Here is a 24,621-nt window from a genome sequence, read left to right as displayed (position 1 = left end):
CCTCCAGGTGGTCGTCAGGGAAAGATGCCAGTGACGGCGCTGGAGGCTTTTGACCTGGAGATGAAGAGCTGGACACGTTACCCCTGCATCCCCAGCCGGAGGGCCTTTTCCTGCTGTGCTACAAATGATCGAAGCTTCTTCAGCCTGGGGGGGCTCCAGCAGCCGGGGCCACATAACTTCTACTCCAGACCTCACTTTGTGAGCACCATGGAAGAGTACGATCTGGATCAAGGTAGGTGGGGACCTAACTAGAGTAAATTGTAAAATTATTACTTTCAAATTTGGGCAGCTTTCCCGCTTTTTTGGCCTGTCTTCCTCTCTTTCGGTACAAGACCACATCAAAAAATCTATTCTTTAAAATGCAAACTTAGAAGAAAGTCAGAAAGTGTCCGGAGTTTGAAACGTGCAGTATAATAAAGAAGAAATGTTTTGTTTCCCTCTGAGACCACTGTGGCAGCCTTTTCTAAATCCTCAACCTTCTCATCCCAAACTAATTATTTGCACATTTACATAAATCACAGCTTTTTGATTTGGTCAGAACCTGCTCAGTTTTCATATAAACACTGACTAGCTGCTGACATGTTTTATACAGCTAAAAATTGTAAGTGGCTGGAAAGTCTGAGGAGATAAAAACTTTGAAAGAATGTGTGAATTTAGTGCTGCAGGTGATGGCAGGAGGCACGCAGCAGAACAGAAGCTGAACACCAAAGGCCACTGTGAGTCCAGTTAAAACACCAGTTTAGGTTTTGCAGCTGAAGATGTAGAGTCAGGAGAGGAGGAAGGGGAGGAGGAGGAGGAGGAGAGTTAGAAGACAATAATTATGAGCTTGTCTGCATCCTCTTTATAACCCATATTTAGCTCTGCCCTGCTTTCATCCAAAATTTCTACAAGCAAATTATACAAAACATTGAAGATACTTTTGTTTGTGTAGTCAACAAACTTTGTGCAAGAAGTTCTGTAACATCAAGGTCATTCAGGGAAGGAAAAAAAAGCTAATTAAAATTAACGATGTTGCTGCTGTGCTGTCAGATTTTAACTGAGAGCAAATGGTAAATGCTCTGCTCTTATACTGCTCTCTACTACCTATTGGCACTCGAAGCACTTTACACTGCCTCTTATTCACCGATGGGGGAGCTGGCAAACACACGCGGTGATCAACTAAGTTGGGGTTCAGTGTCTTGCTCAAGGACACTTTGACATGTGACCGAAGGAGCCGGGGATTGAACTAACTGCGAGATTGGTGGACAACCGCTCTACCTTTCTGCGCCACAGTCCCCTAGATAAAACAGCTCAATGCCACTGCACTGCAATGAATACTAGTTTCAATATTAATTCAAGTTTACTTTTGTTCATACTACAGTACTTTGTATTGTGTGTTGACAGTGTACTTTGTTGTCATAGTGCTCAGTGTTGTGCGAGCATTTATGATGTTAAATGGTAAAAGTCCTGCTTATATAACGTTTTTATCCAAAGCGCTTAGCAATGTTGCTTCTCATTCACCCAGTCACACACACACACACCCCGATGGCGGTTGCTGCTATGCAAGGTGCTTACCCACCCCCCTTATTATAAAGTGAATCATAAGTTGAAAGTAATGGAGGGGTGTGGGTAGACAGGCCTTTTGCCTGCAAACGTTTCCAAAAATGCAGATGACCTACACTCTGCACTGCCCCTGAACACACCTGCGGACAAACTGAGGCTTCTCTTTGTGCCCATCACGCTACGCAGTGTTGCTTTCTCGATGTAAAACACATGCAAAAGTCAATTATACGTCCGTTTGCTACAACAACAGAATAAGTATCAGATTTCCAGGAGACTGCATGAAATTTGCAGACATCAGGGAGCCATTCAAAATATGCAGGAGACTCTCTGAACTTCTGGGAGAGGTGGGATGTCTGTAAAGCTGCAGAATGCAAAGGGCCTGAACTGACCAACCAGCAGGAACTTGGGGTTCAGCGTCTTGCCGAAGGACACTTTGACATATGGACAGGAGGAGCCAGGTGTTGAACCAGCAACCCTAACCAGTTACTTATTTGAATTGTATTCATTTTCATATAAATGTAAGTAAGTTACCTCTTGGCTTGATCGATTTGGAGCGATCAGAAGAGAGAAACTGCTTTGCCTTGCAAACCCTCCCACAATGTAAACAGCGCCACTGAGAAGCACTTTGCACAGGGTGAAACCATTATCTGTTCTGTGCTCATAATGCAACCTAAATATAGGAGTATTATGCATTAGTTGAGTCAATATCATAGCTGATGTTGATGCTAATAGACGAAGTCCTTTTCTGCACCACTTTTCTGACCAGTGAAAGATACAGACTTACAGGAAGGCTCCCGCGGGGGGCTTTGCCGATGATTCGTGGCTCACACGGAATGCTCCTAACTGAACTACTGCAAAAATGCAAAAAAGGTTAACGACTGATTTAAATGAAGCAAACAACTCAGGGGTTTAAAAAATTCACTCAGTTGCTGTAAATCTGTGAGTGACACCTTTGACTTTATGACTCCACTTTGATGAAAAATTAGCAAACAAAACAAACTGAATCACTGCCTTGAGAACAGGAGGATCTGAGCTATGATAAACTGTAATTCTCCCACATTTTCTTCTACCTTTGTGCAAGTATCACAACATCAGCTGCAAATTTAATTTTCAGCACCGTGAAAGCAGAACAGCGAGTCCCTTCATGCACCACCTGGATTTAACTAAACAAATAGGTAAGAGCTTTCCTGTGGATAATTACTGCAGTGATTTATATGTCTCAGCTGGCAACAAGTTATTCAACCCTGACTGATACAATAAGTATCTGACAACCTAAACATATGGAAAGACCAGGATTTTTATCTATAGATGTTTACGTCCCCGATGGCAGGCATTTAAGGCTTAGTCTATTTATTTAAGGTAGCAAGTGGTCCGTAGACTAAAGGGTGCGGTTGGGAAAGGGTTAAACATTAGCTGTGCAATCTATTGTAGGCTCAAAGCAGAGACATTGACGAAAAAAGATAGCGCCACTTAAAACCAATCAGCTGTGTGGGTGCAGTCCAGCCTACGGACAGAAATGCTTTTGTTGTATTCGGCACCGAGTTCAAGCAAGAAAAGAGTGACAACTGTAAAGGTGTCAATTTAATGTAGTGAAGCAAAAAGCACAGTTTTCTGGCTGAATGGACGGGAAGTAAAAAGATACATTGGCAGGAAGTTTAAACAGTCAAATCCACTAGGTAAGAATCGTAATAGTTGTAAAGTACAGTCCTGAGTAAATGAACCTTTCCACCACTGCTACCACAGTATAGTTCAGCTGAGTTCAGCACCATGTGACTGTGACTTGCTTGAAAAGGACCTTGGTTGAAGTAGCTGGGTAGGAAAGGACACACAGCAAGCCCGGCTCAGGAATGGCTGCTTTTACTGGAGTCACTGTTAATCAAGTGGTTTAGCTTAACTCACAGGATATTAGTTATTAAGGCTTGTCCCAGGGTGAAGGTGACAGTGGGGAGACGTAGTCTGCAGTAGCAGCAGCTGCAGCCATTCCAGGTATGTTAACACTCTCCAGCTCACATCTGTTCGGCTGCTCCATATAATAATAGCCACTATCCAACGGTGCACTAGAAACATCAGGATATTATATGAACCATCCTGAAATAATATCAACTCTGTGTGCGTGTATGTGTATTTGTGCGTGTGATATGCTATTCTCCCCCCTTCACTTTCACAATAACTCACATTGGTTATCTTAACCTTTAGCCCTGGAGCTTTTTTTACTCATTTTTTGTAGCAAAACAACCGGTTAACTCCTCCCCATGATTCCTACCTGTAGTCAGAACCTTCAGAACACAAACATTAGATTTGATCAAAACACGGACTCACACGAATAACTGGTAATTTTAAAAAAAGCACTGTACGCTATGTACACGACCAGTGCAATATCTAGGTGTATGTTTCATTTAATATAGCTTTATGTTCTTCAGAAGGTAAAGATGACGTTGTAAGCCAGACTCATAAAATACCTGTTTAAAAAAAGGGACATATTGGCTGCTTTTACTGGTGCAAACAATCTGCAACAAACTTGTATCTTCATCAAAGTCAACCTGGGCAAAGGCATGAGGCAAATCCTTATGTAATTAGTGTGACAAGCTGCACATTTGTGACAGGACAACAACAGACAGGAGTTTAAACCAACCATGACACTCCGTCCACGCACATCATGGCTGATTGAAATTTTAGGGCATTGATAACGTTTCCCTGTGGCTCATTGGATTCACCCTTTTGGACACTATGAACTCAATTTGTCATTTTTCCTATAAGAAAAGTTGCCAGTATAATGAGATATGTATTTATGTTTACAGCCATTTCTGGTTATTATCCAATAGGTTTAAACTCCTGCACCAATAAAAGCATCGAATACTGTATATCAGCGTACTCTGGACTCTTTCTTTTTGGATAATATGATATGATATCCTTAATCTGAGAAGCATCTCCGTTGGTTGCATGCCCTTGGGTGACGCACAGAGAACGCCCCCCCCCCCTTTTACTTTTAATAAAATACCCTTTCTGGAACTGATGATTCATAGTATCTCATTGACAGATAGACAGATGCTGTTACTCTCTGCAATGAGTCGTGATATGATCGATTTTGAGTGGCATGTAAGGAATGACCAAAAAAAAACAATCTTGAAGATTAATGCGGTAAAAAAACAGGTAGAGAAGCTATTGATTCTGGTCAACATGGACACTGTTTTTGGTCACAAAGCAGACAGCAATCCATTTGATGATGAGGTGGTAGGCTCTCCAAGGCTGTAGCTAATAATTGTTTTGAGCACTGACTAATCTGCCGACACTTCTCTTTATTTATTCACTTACTCAATATTCAAGGCACCCAGTGTAGCTGGGGTCCACTTATTTAAATGTTAACGTGGGACAATTTTGGCTAATCACATTTGTTGCTTTCATCCATTATATACTCAGGGCAGGACCCTTGACAGAATAAGAATTGAGTGGTGAGGAATTATAGCTGGTCTCTGTCAGTCTTTGTTCTGTCTCACTGGCATATTATGTCTGTGTGATTCCGTGGCTGCCAGCTTGGAAACATAAACTAACTGGTCTGTGTGATTTAAGATGTGGGTGAGGAAACGATCACTGACCACAGGTGTAGCCTTGACCTGCCTCAAACAGATGGAATTGATGTGAGTTTTGGCACCAAGATTAGCAAAGAGCAACAGGACAAAAAGTGACACACCTTTTTTTTTTTTTTTTTTTTTTTTTTTTTTTTTTTTTTTTTTTTTTTTTTTGTCTTGTTGGAATGCCATGCAATACAATGGATGCTGGGAAAGTCAGAAATGCAAAGAAAATGTCTATTTTAATTTCTTAAAAAGCAGTTTCACACAAGACCTTTACACTAGTGGTGGAGAAAATGAAGCATTGGATCAATATGATGAAGATTTATTGAAAATGGTTCCGCGTTTCAAAGGACACAGTTAAAATGGTGACAACTGCTTGCCAGAACATTGTGAATGGTTGAATACCTCTGCTGCCATTGTGACTTTGTTTGATAAAGTTCAGCTTTGCATAGACTTGGCGACTCTCAATGAGTAAAATGAGAAGCATAGATTGGAAACATATACACATGCTTCACATGTTAGACGCCCTGTCTCTAAGTGAACACAAAAAATTAATTACCAACTCCAACATTAAAGACTTTTCCAAAATGTACAAGTCTCACATTTGTCCAAATGATAAATGATAATGAAAAAAAGCATTTGAACATTTAACATTTGGACCTAAGACAACGTCAACAACAATGCAGACTCACACACTTAAGGCAGAAAGTGTCTCCTCCGGCTGAGGCGCACTGCTGATCATTGTTAGAGAAATAGATTAAACCATAAAATACATTATAAAGCGGCTACCTACTGTGTGAATCCAAGTTCTGTGTGACAGAGTGAAAGCTTTCCATTTTTGTGGAGTACAAGCAGAAGAATGTGAGGTGTTGTGGGGATTATGTGGTTGCTTGCTCATAAACAGATCACGTCTGTTTCTGTGTGTGTGTGTGTGTGTGTGTGTGTGTGTGTGTGTGTGTGTGTGTGTGTGAGAGAGAGAGACATTTATGTGTAAAATTACCCTCCATCCTTTCACATTAACAATGCATCCTTTCACCGCTTCAGGTGTCTGTCAGCTTGTGATATAATATTTGATTTATCCTTTTGCTTCACTGAATCCTCTCAGTCAAGTTTAAATGTATTGGCCTTTGAAGGTCTTTTCCTTTTGATCAGGCCTCAGTCTCACCTCTCCTTAGAGAAGACACCCAGGCGTGAATGCGGTCAAATCAAATGGAGCATGTGATGTAAGTCTAAATACAACATTGTTGTACTAATGACAAAAACAATTTCCTTTATTTCGGAAATGTTGAATTTCACTTTTTTGGAGATTTGAGCATTTTTTAAAATCTCATTCAGAGGTTCATCGTCACGTTTGTTCTGTTGAGAACACAGTTGCAGTCTTAAAGGGATAAATTGGTTGCACGACTGAAACGGAAGCCATGTTTGTACAATGCCAGCATTACGTACAGTGTGTGACAGTTCTGGTTCTTCTAAAACTGCTCTGTTACAATGTGTTCCTTACTGTTTGGTTTGAAAAGCAGCTTCTCCATAAATCTATGTGCCCATGCAACATAGAAATGAGAAATTAAAAAAAGACAGTACCTGAGATGACAAAGTGGATTTGGCTTCATGCAGTTTGATTTAGTAGTTTCAATCCAACATGTGACTGTGAGTCACATGAGTGCCTGTATATGATTATGCTGTTTAATAGAGGTTAGGACCCTCTTGGCCTTTTCTAATACCGAGCAGGTTCGTTACCTGTTCGTGATTAAAGTCTCCGAAATGGATTAATTACGATGATTTGCATTTAAATGTTTCCCGCACCTGCGTTCAGGGCTGGTGAACAGCACAGTGGCATTTAGGGTTTATGGATGTTCTGCTGTTGGACTCACTGGACTCACTGAAGAAAGCCAAAAAGCTGTAGCACAATATGCTAAATCTTATTTTCAGTACCTACGTTGCATGAGACATGAAATCAGTGAGGTGAATGCTGTATTATTCATTCATCATTTTTAAATGCAAAGGCCAATTTAAATTTGAATGAAGGTCATTCTGCTGGCTCATAGTGCGTTTACAGTCCACTAGTGAAAAAGGAAAGGACACTGACACATTACAGTATTTAAACGTAATGTGAAAAGTGATATGGCGTCAACTTTACCTTCAAGAATTCTTTCGACTGCTCTTTTTAATAACCACAATAAACATCTGTGTAAGTCATGTTTTATTCCACCTAAAAAAAATATCGCCAAATTCCATCCCACTCTGATGCAGAAAAGCTTGTCCATGGCTTTGTATCCTCTGACCTGACTATTGCAACGCACTGCTCATCAGGATACGTGGCGACAGTCTTAAAAAGCTCCAGCATATACAAACCAGCGCTGCCAGGATCCTGATGAGAGTGCGTGAATATGAGCATATCCCTCCTATCTTCATTCCCCCTGCTGCCCTCTCTTCCACCCCCTTCTCCCACCCTCTGTTCTCTGACCACACAGATTATCTGGTGAAGTAAAGTCTTCAAACATTATATTTTGAAAGCCTGACAGATCTACAGTATTCTGCATTTATGAGGATGGAGAGATTGACGTGTAAATCCACACTGACAAATACAACACAGAAAAGTACAAGTCTAATATACGGCAATAACTGTTGAAATAGGTTCTGACTGACAAAAGCAGTCATCTCGCAGTTTTGAGTTTGTTTACTGAAATGTCAGCCATTAGCAGACCTTTTAAGCTGATGCCTGTTTAAGTGAGCAGACATCTCTTAAATTATTAGGATGCATTCATGATATTGTGCTAATGCTAACAGCTGGATCAAAAGTCAGCTTCCTCATCATAATCCATGATGTGGTAAATGGTCTGCACTTATATTGTGCTTTTCTACCTATGAGCACTCAAAGCGCTTTACCCTGCTTCTTATTCACCCTTTCACACACACACTCATACGCCGATGGAGGAGCTGCTATGCAACTGGGGTTCAGTGTCTTGCTCAAGGACACTTCGACAGTACAGCTACAGTAATTACAGCTCACATTATTTGATTATCCAGCATTACATTCTAAGATATCACAATTTCGACAGCATTTATGTTTGTGTTTGTGAAAAGCAAAGCCACTATAAAGAAACGTTGCTTGTGATTTCATAATCATAAGCTGCGCTGTTTTTTGGGTATTGTTTCCGTTTGAGCCATGTACCGTTTCAAAATTATGGACAAACCACAGTCTCTTGCATTTAATGATACCAGATTTCTTAAATGATTAAGCCACAAAAATGCGAATTTCTATGAGATCAGGGATGTAAAGAAAATGTGATCGTACAAAAAAGTGCAAAGACACCAAGGTTCAATTTTAACTATAAAGCTTCATCATCCAGCTGGAGTCTTTGTTAAGTTACAGTGAGGATATAGGAGGAGTATAGGAGATACTAACGCTCACTGGTTACGTTAGGGCAGACAAACTAAAGGTGGAATCCATGTTTTTTGGTTTTGGAAAAAGGCACAGCCTCCGAATTGCACACACTAGGTAGCGCTCTTGCTCCAGTCCGATCTTTCTTGGACCTGAAAAATCAAATGCTTGACTTTACCGTTTGAAAGATCGCTCTTATTAAAGCGTCTCTCATCCTGCCCATTCACACAGTCCTCTTCCTCGTACTCACAAGTTCACCTCCACATCCAACTCCCATGGCCTCTCGCTTTCTAAATGTCTTCAATTTTTCTCACTTTCTGTCTCCATGAAGCTTTTCACAACGTCTCCTCACAGTTGCTGCCCATGAAGCTGCTCTGTTCTCACAATTTCTTATTTTTTCTGTGGCAATAAAAACCTACATTAAACCCATATTGCATATTTTCCCAAGGCAATTTAATACCCATGGTATTTGTAACTAATCCACATTTGACTGCATCTGCCCCCCGTGTCGACGCTGATTATCAGACAATTACACAGCAATCAGCTCAGCCGACATTAGTGCTTTTTTTATTAAGAGTGCCTGTTGATTAGGAGAGAAGTTATGCTTGGGAAATGTCAAGATAAACAGTCAACCTAAGAGCTTCTGGCTCTCTTGTATTGTATTTGCTTCACCTGTTCTCACTTTCTACCTCGCTGTTGCTCTCTTTCAACCACTTTTACAACTCTCAACTCATGCTGATACTGCGTTTTATTACCAAACGTGGCCTTCCTGCGTTTCTTTAGTGGCTTTTAGCTGTGCTGTGCTGCATCAGGTCATCTCCCTGTTTAATTTTCCTCCCTCCATGTTTTACTCACTATGCAGTGCGGCAACAAAGATGTGACGCTAGGGACACATCCCCGTGCAAATGAAGTCAAGTCATGTTCTTTATATAGTCCAATATCACAAACGCCCTCAAGAGAATTTACAGTCTGTACGTCATGCAATTCCCTGAATTAGGTAAGAAAAAACTCCCCAACATAATCAATTAGAAGCACCTTCAAGTCTGATGGGACATGCACAGGGAGCCAATGCAGGGACGTGTGGCAGGCCTGAAAACAACACATTACAACAATCAAGTCTGGATGACACATTGGTGAAGGTGGGGGGGGAGCTTAGTGAGGCTGATCAAAGGTGAGTGTAGGATCAAATATAACCCATAAGATTCTTGGCTGTCTGACATTGAGAAAGTTTTTTGATAACAACTTTGAGAGTTGGTGTTACTTTATCAAATTAGTGTCGGACTAGCATCTTAGTTTCATCTGAAATTATAGCAGCGGGTAATTATGTTGCATCGAGCAAGTTCACTGCAGACAGGCAAGATTCTTATTTATTTATTTGAGAAATCCCATCTTCTATACGGGCACATGCAACTAAATAACACTGGTGTAGCAGTGGAAATTAATTCTCTGTAAGACTCTGTAAGGCCAAGTAGTGAATATATAAAGAGAAAAAAAGGAGGCCAGAAAACATTATAACACTATTACATTAAAAATCATTGTGTTCTTTCTGTTTAAACATGCAACAGCTGGACCATAGATGTCAGATGAATGCAGTTATTTGAATGGTTAAAAGAGGTTACTGTTAGACTGACATTCTCAGACTCGATTTTGCATTAAAACACATGGCGGCTTCCACCATTGTCATTCCAGTGCAGATTCCCAGCTGTGGACTGAGCATCTCAGGAGATTCATCATGAAGCATCTGTGTTTGTCTCACCACATGTCACTTTCAGAACATGTAATCTGCATCTGTGGTGAGGCCACGTCCGACTTCACCTCTAACCACTGAATCAGAATAATGGTAAATGCATAGCTTGTGCATGTGTTCAGCACTAGTGACTCGCTTACTTTTAATTAAGCACGTGCATGTAATAGTGATAATCAACTGTATTGTATTTCCCATAGAACAACATTTGTGTTTCTCCAGAAATTAATGCTACGTGTCAGTGAGATTAGAAATTGCGAAGTTAGGTCAACAACACGCAATAGTAAGTGCCTGCATGTTTTCAGCATTGGTCTTTTTTAATAAAAAAAAAAAAAAAAAAACTAAATGAAACCAGCTGTCAGAACCCAAACATAGATGATGCACCACCCACAACTTCACACCTTTATAGCTATTAGTGGTAATTTTACACAGTGACTCAGAGCAAGTAGCTACTATTAGCCATTTGAAAATCTGCTTATTGCCAAAGCATGTGCTATTACCATCCCTGGAAACTGTCATTATTCTTGTCTTCCCATATGTAATAGTCCCTGAAATCAGTTCTATGTTTTTATTATTTAGGAGGGGCCAGAAGATGTAACTCAACGAGATTTGTTGACCCTAATTGACAAGAATAGCACTTCTATGTGGATATTAACGAGAATATGTAATTATCCCTTTAACTTCCACACTACAAAAAACCACAGATATTCATTAGTGAAATTGTTGCTGCCCTTTTTCATTGAGCAACATTTCAGATTTTATTTGTCAGATGACCCAATCAGGAAGCACATATGCAAGTCAACCAGCTGGTTGAGCTGCCAATTTAGGGTGATTTCGGGCATTATGTGCAAGTCAAGCTGCTGGTTAACTTTTGCCATTGGTTTTCCTAGGCATGAATGGGTTTCCTTCATTTCTGCAACGAAAGGTTTATTTTTTTTTCATAGAAATCATCACAGAGATTAGAATACATACCTTGAGTCGTTGTGTGTGAGTATTTTGGCATATCATTATCCAAATGTTCATACAATTGTACAGATTCATACAATATAAATAATGAAGGTGTATGATGTTTTTGAGCATTTGTTCAACAACAGTGCTCACCAATCAAATGAATTGCACATATGAAGCAGGAAACATAAGTGTAGACGAACATTTTGATATAAATATGTCAGTGTGGCTTACAAATTGAATGATTAGCAATGGTTTGAAAACGAGTAGAAAATGATAAATTAAGCTTGAGCCATGCTGTTTCACCTGCCTTCTTACACTGGCAGCTCAACCGAGCTGTTGAGCTTGTTTTCTGACGAATCATAGATATATATTTTATGGTCTGATTTATGCTCTTCAACTAAAATAGGATTGTTAGGGTGTCTAGACATAACTTTCCTTCATTTCTGAGGAGCTCCTCAGCACCGAGTCACTTCTGTTCCTTTCAACAGCTTTCAGACAATAATATTTCTTCACAGCATCACCACCCAGTGGATATAATTGATTTTACGTACACTACTCAATGAGCTGAGTGAGGATAAACAGCCAAAGAGAGGTTTTTATGAGTTTTTACTAAAGCAAAATAGTGGCAAAAAAGGGTCAACGGTGCTGTTACAATGCCAGTCAAACGGTTATGTGTACAGTTATTTAGAGTTTACTGGATTGAAGTACATAGATCTGAAACGTACGTGTTTAAAGCAGTGAATGTAATTGATACACTTTTGTATCAGGCCCCCAACAAATCAACATTAAGTTCTTAAATGGACGCTGCTTAATAAAGACCCAACATCAAGTTGTCCTTTCTCCAGTCAAACCTGGCAACACATATTTGCATTAGTCTCATGAAGGACTAATTGCCGTGACTTTTGTTACACGCTATTTTAGATTTCCATTTTCCGTTAGTGTGGCCCTCTAAGCGCTGAAAGGCGTCTATGACCTTGGTGTCATGAATCCCACTTTGTTGCAAAGAAAAGTCCTGCATTTCTCTGTGAGAAACGCCATAAAACGCCAACTGTGCTTTTGATAGCAGCTCCGTTCCCCGTTTTATTCACAAAGACAGAAAAACTGGCAGTGAGATGATACACTGCAGACTTTTTACTGTTTAATGTGTAATCATCAAAACCAGCATATCTGTGATAAATCCCATGACAGCAATGACCTTGAATTACTGACTGCAGGGGAGAAAGATATGAAATCACCAAAAAAAACAAAACACAACACTGTAGTCTTGACCACAAGCTGTTATTCTCGCTATGTATTAGATGGAACTCCATCATCTCATAAAAATGTCCTTCTCAGTGTAAAATGATTTTCCCCGATGGCGTGTCCTCTACGGCAGCATTTACACCAGAACATCAATCGCAATTGACGCAAAGCTTTTTCTGCTTGACCCTGTGCTTCGACTCTGTATAGTTTTCTCTGTCTCACCCAATATTTCTCCATCATTTCAACCCGACACACTATAAACACAAGCTCTTTGTCTCTGGCTTGTTGTGTCCAACCACAAATCAAACATTCATCACTTACTGTATATCGAGCATAATCTGGCCTTGCTGACAGTTGTGTAGTCTTCGCCCCGGCTCTGAGGTGCATGCGCAGAATATTTCCTTAGCGGAGATCTAAGGATTACTTATTTACAGTATTATTTTTTGGTCACACTAGCAACCTGGTTCTTGGGATGGCAAGTTCTGTCGCTAAGTTTGTCCACCACTTTGGTGCAGTCTGGAATACTGCAAGTATTGTCATGAGATTTAGAATGATATGATATTTATAGTAATATACATCTTTACCGTCCACAAAGAATGATGTAAATTTAAAATCAGTTATTGGCTGTTGGAGCTTGTTCACATTATTGCCTAGTTGCTGATTGGTCGACTGATCATGCTCTTACCCCGAGGGCCCTGATACGCATAAATTTGCATCTCCCTGCTGTGCTGTTCAACTACTAAACTCCATCTCTGGTGTTTTTAAGTTCTTTGAAATTCTGAGTTTATCTGCCTGGAGAGGAAGTGGGCTTGATACTGCTCTTGCTGTGACGTCACACTGAACGATGCAATCAGACCTCTGCCTTCTGCTTTTCTAGAGCTGAGGGTTTATTACAGGTCACTTTATAGTTTTCCAGGTGCTGCAGCCACAGAGTAAGAGGAGGCCAGTGAGAGGGTGGCTATGAATAATGCAGATTTTAAAGCTTCAGGTTGTGGACAGAGGGGAATCTGGGGTGTTTAAAAGGATGGATTGAGTGACATCTGACAAACTTTGGGTGAAAAAAATGTCACTGATAGATTAGAATACACTATTTATATTTAGAAAACCAAGTCAAAAATGGCCTTTATGCCAGCTCTTTAAGGTTGGCCTCAAAAAGAGGAGGAAATGCTACCCAAGTGCTCTCTGTGATCCTCTGAATTGAGATTACTGACTATTCCTCTCTTGCTTTTGCTACAGTTATAGGTCATGGCTCATCTGAATCTAAGCCAGCTTTCATATCAGGCCCTAAAATGTTTCTATATAGCAAACCGTTCTTGTAAAATAAACTAAAGCACCTCTGTTGGTTACTATAGTCAGGTATTATTATATTACTATGATTGTATATACAGTACATGTGTATACACATTCATGCATATTGGTATGTGTAGGCTTATATGTACAGTATATCATAGAAATAACACTGGTGGACTACTGTAAATGTCATGGAGGACTATGATCAGCGTGACCACTCTGAACAGTCGGCACCTACACAGCCCCATACACAGCAACATGTGCAGAGGTGCTGCATGTACAAGTACACAGAGTCAGTACTGCAGTTTCACTGCAGTAAAGCCTAAAAATTGTTTTTATTCTGTCAAAACAACGGGAGCAGTGATGGTGCCACATGCACAGGTGCACTGGCCCCTGTGAGCCGTTTCTTCTCACAGTAATTGAGCTACATTCAGCTTTTTCCACATCCTCGCGGCCTTGCTGTCGAGTGGAGTTGTTGCAGAGTTTACAAAAAGAAAAGGGAGAGAGACGAGTTCATGTGAGTGATCCTCACAAACACTGTCAGTGAGATGAGTGAGCAGATGTAAAATGGAACAAGTGAAATCGAAACAAAAAGATTGCGGTGGCCTCAAAACAGCAGCTTCCATCTCCACTATTGTTATTCAGTGCTACAGCTGATATTATCCTGTGATTGCAGAGCCTATCAGATAGATTTGTTATGCCTCCTGCTGATTACATGTCTTTCTATTAAAGCTCTGTCTGCAGAATAATTACGTTGTACAAATGAGTGATACTCTTGCCTGCTATGGTGAGAGAGGAGACGCCAGAGGTGTTGGTGACTGATGACTCAAACCCTGTCAGCTGCTGTCAGAATCAAAAGCCTGTTTTTTTTCTCTCTCTCTGAATCATCCGCCATGTTTACACTCTCCCCTGTATGTCGTCTCCTTAGTGCTCTGTGAAAGGATTCCAAGATGCGATGTTTAGATATTGGGTATTAGATTTTCTTTTACCCGCTGTTTCGGGAGCTGGGCACTCATGCACAGCCTCTTTCAGTCCAATAATTTTTTTGCTCCCAATCTTTTAGATTTCTGTCATGATGCAAAACTGTATAAATGGCTGGGAGACAGTACAAAGCACCAGGACGAGAAAAAGCTTTTTTCTCTTTTTCTTTTTTCATGTGCATGCAGTATATGGACTTTTTTTTTTTTTTTTTTTTTGCTTTAGCTAGAAATGTTATATCATTGCAGTCAAACAGTGTCTCACAGGAATAATTAAGGTTTCAACTAAAATTCATAATTAAGCAGTGACAGTGCAAAAACAACAGTGATGATCTGTGGGAAAATATTCACATGTAGCTTCTTGTATATACAACAAATGTTGCAGCTGTGTGTGATAGTCTCTGAAAAGGGTCTCTTTATCTAAGCATTATTTGCAGTAGCCCACTCACATTCCCAATTCTGGTGTTTACATTATTAGAGTCAGAAGGTGACCATCAGTTCATTTCAGACTCATGCAAATATTAAACACATCCCACATAATTTAAACAGACTTTCTACTGTTATTTGTTGTTATAGTTCCATTATTTTTAGCTAGAGCTCACTATTGAAACAATCTCGTGACACTCTAGCATTGCATCTCAAGATAATACGTGATTTACTTACGTCTTCGCATCGGCTGAAGTTAGCAGCCGTCTGTCATAATACGATCATCAAGTTTACAATATAGAAAGGTTGGAATTAGTTTGAAGTTGTCTACAAAGAACACGTTTTGCGAGTTTGATTTTATTCATTACTGACAGGCAGCTCACTCAATAATCCAACTCAGGCCAAAAATCTTTGCACAAAACACCTCAATTCAACTTAAACTCATCCCAAAACATGTCTCATTTTGGACACTTGTTGAATTTCGCTCTGATTGCTGTGCTCCTCTAAATAATCGATGCTTCACACATACAGATACATGCAAAAATGACATCGTCATATTTTGGACTGGCACATATTTTATGTTCTAAAAATGTTGAATAATATATATGGCAACATATTTTATCAGCTGTAAGTTGAGAAACCTATGATTGAGCAAGGTCGACCATCACACCCGTTGCCTTATACAATAAACAACAGAGGATTGCAGTTATTATTTCGTATTAGAATTCACTATAAATCCTCCAGGAATTTGAACTTTAAATTTAGGTTTAACGTGTCAGTCTGAGTTTTACAATTTCACTGTGTTAACATGTAGGCCGGCTAGTTCTAGGTCAGTGTTCTGTATCTGCTTTTAGTGGATTGATTATTTTTTTATACTGTTTCCAGGTGCTGACTGATATGTACATGCATAATTTTTGAAAGGTCATACAGAGTGCACCAATTACAACATTTCAGCTTTCACCAACTCCGACGATTCAAGCAGAACATTTACAAAATGAGATGACTCCCTTCAGGAGTTTACGATGTTGCAATTGAAACAATCAATACCACCAATCGGCTGTGAATTCTGCATGACCTTGCTATATGGCTGATTAGATGATCTGTTAACATTAAGACCCACCCTCTAAGAATTCATCTTTGTAGGATTAGTGAGAGGCCAGGCAGACTCATTAGCAGATCTTGTTCAAGCCTCCATCTTGTGTCCTCTGCCACTTACCACTCTGGACTCAAAATCCTGCTGGATAACACTGAGATCCTATAATTGCTTTAAGGCAGGATCATCTTCAAAACGAGCTGGGAAGTATCCGCACTCATTCACCAGACTCACATGCGGGTTTGTCTTTCTCCGTGTGGAGCTATGCACGGTGCTGATGGACTTGCATGTATCTCGTTTTATAGATGAAACGATAACTGTAGCTCTGCATTCACGCAAAGTTTTCCAAGTCCTGGATGTGGCAGTGTTTCTCTTGATTGCTTCCCACTCCTCGCATCCTTTGTAGGACATGTGGATTAGTGCATTGATCCTTCTGATCAATAGTCGAGTGCTATTAACCAAACCTGCATTGCAGCAACTGCCTCATGCTTTACATTCATGAGCGTGTGTGTGTGTGTGTGTGTGTGTGTGTGTATGTGGGGCTCTGTAAGTGATTATGTGTCTGTCTCAGATGCAAATCCAGTTGCAGAGATGAGGGCAATAAATGTTCACTATCAGAGAGCAGGATGAAGAAATGCAGAGGGAGAGAGGGTTTTAAAGGCTTTATAGGGCACCAGCGGATCTAACAGAAAACCTAGTTAAGTGAGCAAAGAACAGAAGAGACAAAGACAGGATGTGATTCAACAGAGCATTAAATGACCTGCTGAGAAATGAGGACTGGTAGAATAGACCGAAGCTGCAGGATTATTCTGCAAAGAGCTATGAAAATATAGTGTTTTTAGTTTCTTAGTTCCTTTGGGAAGTGAAAACACTTTTGACCACAGATTTTATTGTTTTCTTCTACAGCAATAGTCGAAATAAAGCCTGAAAACATGTGAGGAGGTAAAGAATGCAGCCGTTCATTGTTTACATGACTGTAATGATCATATTACTACTACCACTACTACTACAACTATCTGAATCCTACTACTTTACTATTCTCCTTCTTCTTCTTCGGTTTCTTTAGTGTTTAAAACTCATTAACTAATAATAATAATAAATAAATAAATAAATAATTTCCATTCCACCATAATGTAATTCTACTGCAATTTTCAGAAAGGTCATTCTTAAATAAGATTTTTAATATAATGATATACCAGTGCTATTAATGGGCATCTCAGCTGATTACTTGATTGTTTGTTGTCAGTCAGGCTGCAGATGTCTCAGAAGCAGCTTACAAATCTTTTTACGTCACAGTGATGAAATCTAATTCTACCTGCCCGTATACGTCACTGCAAATTCCTCGTCGCTTGTGCCAGCGTCACTCTGCCGCTCAGCGATGCCACATCGTTGCTAAACACACTGTGGACCTTAATGTAACTCGGTTAAGTGTGCAGGGAAAACCAAACGCTTCTAACATGAATCCACTATATTTTCAACACCTTGTGTATGTCAGGATCGTTTCTCCTGATTCTACAAACACTTTCAGTAATGATTCACATAATGAGATGAGCTTTTATGCCTGGGTGAGAGTGCTGTGTTGGAATACATTAATAATAATTTATGTTTGGCATCTGAAATAAGAAAATATGAAATGTTATTTTCATAACGTGGCTCATTTCTAAGTAACCAAACCACCTACATGAAAGAGAGTTCAATTCTAATAGCAAACATTCTCTTTTTTAGGAAAATACCAAGGCAGTACTAATGTACAGTGTCTAGTAAATACTTTGTACTTCAAATAACCTCTTACTTCATTTTACTTTAAGTAACTGTTGATCTAATATTACAATTGGCAGAACAACATGGTGCATTTCAGTGTGTTTTCAACATAATTTAATAATTGTCTTCATCACTAGATTTAGTCCTTGCCATTTAAGTTATGAGTATACATCAATAAATATGTAATCAATAAATATGTGTAGGTCTATCTGTTTTTTTTATTTTTACAAAGAAAATTACAAATTACAAAGAAACCTAGAACAAAGTACATTTACTTTAGCCATTGCTAAGGGTGGTTCTGAAAGTAGGGAAGTCACTCACCAATACTGGGTCCAGCTCCTCATGTGTATATCTCCAAGTTTACTTGGCCAAGACACTGAACCCCAAGTTGCTCCCTGTGGATCAGGCCATTGCCTTGTGTAGCATCTGCAGCCATAGGTGTGTGTGGGTGTGCGTGTGTGTGTGAGAGTTAATGCAGGCCATTTACTATTATTTACCTTAACCTTATGTTTTTCCTTTCCTATATGTTGCTTATGACACTTACATTCTTTTAAATGAAGCATATTTTGGTCATTTTTCTATTTTAATCCTAATAAGATTAAAAACACATCAGGCAAAGCAACACATTGTCCTCCCACGGCGTCAGATATTGACGCTTCCTAAGGTGTCGAATTGTGCCGCTTTGTAAATCCTTGTATATCATATTAATGCCTCAAGTACTCTGAAATACCCAGAAATAACAAGCTACAGTATAAAGTGCATTTACTGCCACACAGGAGGGAGTACAATGCTTCACTGCTGTAAGTGGGCGTTTCAAAATTTCTAGGAAATTCTTTTGTATGGAATATGTTTAGAGTAAAATACAGTAAAAAAAAAAAATGTTAAAAAGTATTTGGATTCTTGTCTTAGAATAAAGTTTTGTAATTATTGCATTTGGTTTTGTACAATGAAATACTTATATTAAAGTATATCAAATATACTAAAGTGAAATTAGTCTTTGAATTTGTGTTTTCTAAAAGTATCACAGATTCCCTTAAGACTGTGGGCAACTCAGAAATACTGTACAGTAATCATGGTTTGGGTTAGACAACATTTACCTGATTTCATCAACATTTACCTGCTGTCTTCAGCGTCTGGTGGAAAGTTGGCTCCTAAATTGTCACTGTTTCATTTCTGCCTGTATTGTGTCGCAGACTTTTAGCTATGTATCAGGATGTGATCCCAGAGAGGGCCTGCTGTCATTATCATCTCATTTACTCGCCAATATCTTCCCATTTGTGTCTTGTGATGACATTTGGAAATGGGTAGGTGGGGTGTAACCGTCTCCTTCCACTGGGTAGATGTAGTGTGTGTATGTACCAGAGAAAGTGTACGATGTAAAGTTATGCATAAATAGTAGGTGTCCACATCTGTATACATACATATTAGATTCCAATCATCTGGGTCTTGTGTACATATATGTTAGGGCTTATGACTTTAGGTGAATGTTTGTGTTCATGCCTCCATTTCATTTTCCCGTGTGTGTCTGTGTGTGTGTGTGTGCCTTATCGAGTTTAGTGTTAGGTACAGAGTGAAGTGCCGGTGTCTGGGAGGGCGAAACAGGAGAAGGAAGAGGATTGATTCTGAGCTTTAAATAAACACACTCTCCTCTCCTCCAGCTGAGTCCAGACAGATATCTGCCGCTCATGTCACTCAACCCATTCGCTCTCTTACATGGACTCTGAGTGTGTGTGTCTGTGTGCAGTCCTGAGAGTTGGTTGATGCAGCAGGATGGGGAACGTCGACCAAACCAAATTTATTACACGCTCATTTCTTTCCCCCAACATTTGTAGCTAGCTAAGGCAATAGAATTAATAATGTGACAAATGGTGACAGTGAAAATTGCTGCATGGGAGTTTTTACTTTTGAACGAGAGAGTGGTCTGTGTGTTTGTTGCGTTCTGCTTAAGAAGATTTGAGAGCGTTTGTGTGACAAAGCACATCTGGAAGCACTTTGATTTGATAAAGATGATATGGTGCTGGAAGTTTTTTCCGGATAATAAAACATCTGAACAGCATTTATACTGAAACAGATTTGTAACCAGTGAAGAGTGTGTTATCATAAAACGGAGAAATCGTGGGCTGTTCATTCTAAAAAACAATCGACTCAAAGAAGATGCAACTAAAGATGATAGAAGGCAAAGGTGTTTAGCTATTTCAAATGGCCACCAAGGGTGTAAGACTATACTACACATGACTGTTGTATATATATGTTATATAGTAAGATATACATTTGTGATTTGTGATGAAATCTGTGATTTAGAGCTGATAACTGACGACAAAAGTGAAGCCCCCTGCAGACTGTGCTGTGCCAAAGTCTTAAGAGCTGGTAGTACCTCAGTCTGCCGAGTACTAAGATGTAAGTACTTGTACTTGTACTCAGTCTGGGGAAAAAAGTGGTGTTGAGACATTCCTAAAATATTCCCATTACTTCGATGTTGTTGGGAGAAAAGCTGATACCATTATTGTAACATGTAAATTCTCTGCAGATACTTTAGGGGTTTTTCTATGGTGAAAAACACGACCTTAAACCGTTTGAAACACTTAAAACAACACAACGACGTAAACTTGTGGAGATACACCCCAGCAAAGATAAGCACCGTGCGGCTGCAGGAGATGGCTGTAGCCCCACAATGGCCAAGCAACTAAAACTGGACTTCAATTGTCAACAAAGAACTAATGAAGGTTGTAGCTGCATATGTGATGGATGAAATGTCACCCATTTCCGTCTTTCAGACCCTAACCCATTGGAAAATTCATAAAACAAGTAATGCTTTTGTCAGGGAGTAACAAATAAACCAAGACTATGAAATTTGAACATTACATTTTCGGAGTTTGGCTTGTTGCCAAACATTCTACTCCACAACAGTTTTCCACTGCAGGGTTTTAACAGTTTCTTGGCAAAACTGTATGTTTGTGCATTTAAAATCTTCCATATACTCGCACCACTGTCTCAAAAAAAAACTTTCTGATAAATTGCCTCAGGTGACTTGAATTATAAATCAAAAATAACCATGAACGATCTGGTCCTTTTTATTGAGTTTTAAAGGTACCGTAACTTTGCCGTGTCACTGTTTGTGTCTGGTGCTGCTTGAAGTGCAGAGGCGGAACTGACTCTAGAGGTGGCTGAGCCGCTCGTGACTCTTTCTGCCACCTTATCTGCTGACGGCACGGAGAAGGGGACAAAAACAGTGAGAGTTACAAGCTTGCGTGCACATTCGAAAGCTCAACTCCTCACGCCTCACTTCCCATATATCTGCTCTATACTGTATTTGTTGTTGTTACCTGGCTTTTCCATTTCCACGGCCGACTGGCTGATATGTTGCAACTAACATTTCTTTTCGTGAGGTGCTGGTGGCTCTTCTGTCTCTTTCTAATTCAGGGATTAGCATTTAGCTTCTCTGCAGCTCTACCTCCCTGCAGGCAGCACTACAGTAGCTTTGCAGCACATTTGCGTTATCTCGTAAATATGCCTCTTCTCCCCCCTTTACTGTAATACTCTTGGGTAGTAATGGAAAAAACTGATTTTAACACCCATTTTAAAAATGACGGTATATAAAAAGTTTCAGGAATACACGAGTTTAGAGAACAGGAGCTTATGTGACTTCAATAACTGTACTAATAATACTAACAATAATAATACTTTGCTGTTAGGTGAGATAACTGCTCTTGACATGCACCTGTCTGGAAATTATAAACCAAGATTACTGTTTCGGCAAATTACAGTTAAGGTCTTCACTCACCCATGTATCTGCCGGTTGACACCTCCGTTCACTATGTTGCTACTTGATGCTGTCGGAGTAGCTGTTGTGGCAGGTTGAGCCTCCTTTTAACCTCCAGCTAGTTCTCCTTCGCTTCCTTTAAGTGTTTCTAGTATTTGTCAAGGGTGTCATTCGTTCTGGTAACACTTCCACACAAAGCCAACCAGGCCAGCCTGAATAGCAGCTTGACTAAGGTCCTGTGGAGTTGATAAACCCTTCACCCCGTCATATAGAGCGAATACAGTCCATTTACTTGTATTTTGCCTTTTAGACTGTGAGGTTTCAAGCAGGTATCAGCAGGTAAATAGTGTGCTCTTGTGTCTCAGTACCGTATCTACCAATGCATCTAATTAAGAGGCAGCGATTTGTTAGAATCTATTACTCAATTAAATAAATGAGGCACTGAAATGTTTCTCTCCATCTGTTTTTGCCAGGCTATTGGCAAGAGTCTCGGGATGGCATTTACAGTCAGCCAGCCCACAACTTTGGTCTGGCGTCCAACAACTATTGGAGCGATTGCCATTGTACAGACATTCATGTTCTCCTCTTGGTGAATTGTAACAAATTTGGTGATGCCGTGTCCCTTTTTTTGAGCGCCATCTTCAAATGAACTTTTTCATTTTTGAACTTTTTTTTTTTTTCATTTATGTCCTGTTTTGCATTGGCATGTGACACACAGGGTTTGACAGCGTCTCTCCGGAATAACATCATGTTTGGAACAGCGGAACCAGAGATACTGTCTTTTTATTGCAAGTATATTTCGCAAGTCTATTTACTCAAAACTGCAGCTCGACTGCTGGCAGATTTTAATATGTCTTCTGCTGGTAACCTCCCCTTGAGACCTGCTGGCCTCAGGATGCAGCATTAGAGTACAGAAGTATGAGACGGTAAGATGAAGCCCCTTCTTTCTAAATTCACCCTCCCATTTCTTTTCATTCTTCAGACATTTAGTCTACGATGTTTGAGAACCAGGATCAGGTCCCCTCGGAGGCATAAAAGGCTTCATAGACACCTCCTCATGTGTGCAGTGCTCTCTGTAGAACACATTCAAACAGACAGTGATATGTCCCGTTAACCCACTAAACATCACGTTACTCATTAGCCTCGAACACAGAGCAGAAGAGCCTCAAACGCAGCTGCAAACATGTCTTGTTTCTGTGTCCAACTCTGAGATGGACAAATGGTATTCTTTGACCTAGCACAATGTGACCTCTCGTCCATGAGGGAAAATTGGACAATTTAGTTCTGGCAGACTGTGGCGCCACGGGAAAAGAAATCGCCACAATCCCAATTACCTGTATTTAATAACTTATTCAACATTGTCTGTTCATTTACATTGTACCTGCTTAGTACATTTCAGTGCAGAACATTTTGTTGCATTTGCGTGAACTTGCAGCTCACCTTCCTGGCCGAGACTCTTTGCAGAGCATATGCGGAGTAATGGGAAAGGGGATGTGACAAAACGAATAACTGCCAAATATAGAAATTTAATCTGCTGGTGGATAGTGGGTTTCAAGCCAGAGGCAGAGAAGGAAAAGGAGAAAAGGGGGGAGAAAGCCCCAGAGGGAGGTCTTGCTGTACTGTCAAATACAAATCTCACAATAATGCTCTTCATTTACCTTTTTTTTTCCCCCCTTCTCTTTCTTTCTTGCTGCTGTACTAACTCTGCAGAGCAGCAGCCTTTATCGAGCAAAGCAACTCAGCTCTGAAGACATAATGATCGTTGTAATTCCTATAAATACATTCATTTATAGTTTGACATTCGGAGAGGGTCCGTTTACCCTTTCTTTCCCTAAGTTTGGTTCAGTAACATGTTTAATTTTGTCTCAGTTGGCTCTTAGGCAGGAAGACACATTTGTTCCTCTTGCATTGAAAAACGTGCCAGCTGAAATAAACAGTGATTACAATTTAGTCAGACAATCCCAGTCCACTGCTTGACCTATTATTTATTCACAGCTTGAATGCCTGTGATACATAACCCATTCTAAATGACTCGAGCATTTAATGTGAACAGTTTCAAATGAAACTGTTTGGCACGAGCTACTAAAGGTTTTGGAACAGACTGGAGCAGTGACTGAAAGGCGGCTTTGTCGTCTCAACGTCAGTGCTTGAGCGTCCAAATACTTTTGGCCATGCTGTGAATGAAAATGAGAAATGTGTCTGTTTACTTTTTCTCTGGCAGGTATCTGGATCAAACCCAGCCGAACATCCAGGATGAGGGAGAAGAGGGCTGATTTTGTGGCAGGATGCCTGGGAGGAAGGGTCATAGCAGCCGGTGGTCTAGGTCAGCACCTCATGTTTTTTTGTAAACTAAAGCAAATTGTGTGAAGAAACTAAAGCCACGTGAAGTATTTTTCTCTACCCTAGACATCTGAAAACAGCCCTTTCTTATCATGGTTCAAGCTCCACATTTTTCATAACGCAGTTTGTTTGCATATGGCATTAGGTAAATTTCATAGGGTTATTTTTATTTGGCCTGCAAGCTTGTCAGTGTTGCATATATCAGTGCAGGCTTAACTGCTAAATGCAGAACCACAGCTCTGATCTACAGCACACATACCATACACAACGAAATTCATTGTCCCGTAACTTTCCATTTTCTTCTTGGCTGAGTTACATTTCTTAACTCATATAGTGAAGAGAGGCCGGGGCCGTTCTACAAATTAATCTGAGGTCAAGTTTTTTCCCTGGTCGACGTGCTTATTAAGCAGACATTGAGTCTCTTCCCTGTGCATTTACGTGCACCAGCAAGATTACACACACACACACACACGCAGTGCAAATGTATATACACACAATCTGGCATTAACCCTGAAGTTTAATAATGAAATAAACTGACTCTCTG

The 24,621-nt window shown here is 40.0% G+C and overlaps 1 protein-coding gene across 2 annotated transcripts in view; it reads left to right on the top strand.

Annotated features, from left to right (window-relative positions):
• LOC137139454 (kelch domain-containing protein 8B-like) overlaps positions 1 to 24,621 on the top strand; it is a 135,421-nt gene that overhangs the window by 92,412 nt on the left and 18,388 nt on the right. For both annotated transcript variants that reach the window (XM_067526711.1, XM_067526710.1), the window contains 2 exons: positions 8 to 232; positions 23,959 to 24,060. In XM_067526711.1, the coding sequence (XP_067382812.1) occupies positions 8 to 232; positions 23,959 to 24,060 (327 nt within the window). The remainder of the gene's footprint in view (positions 1 to 7; positions 233 to 23,958; positions 24,061 to 24,621) is intronic.

This window comes from Channa argus, chromosome 13, assembly GCF_033026475.1.
Source record: "Channa argus isolate prfri chromosome 13, Channa argus male v1.0, whole genome shotgun sequence".
Taxonomy (NCBI): Eukaryota; Metazoa; Chordata; class Actinopteri; order Anabantiformes; family Channidae; genus Channa; species Channa argus.
The sequence above is the reverse complement of the archived record's forward strand: the minus strand, read 5'-3'. Positions and strand labels throughout refer to the sequence as shown.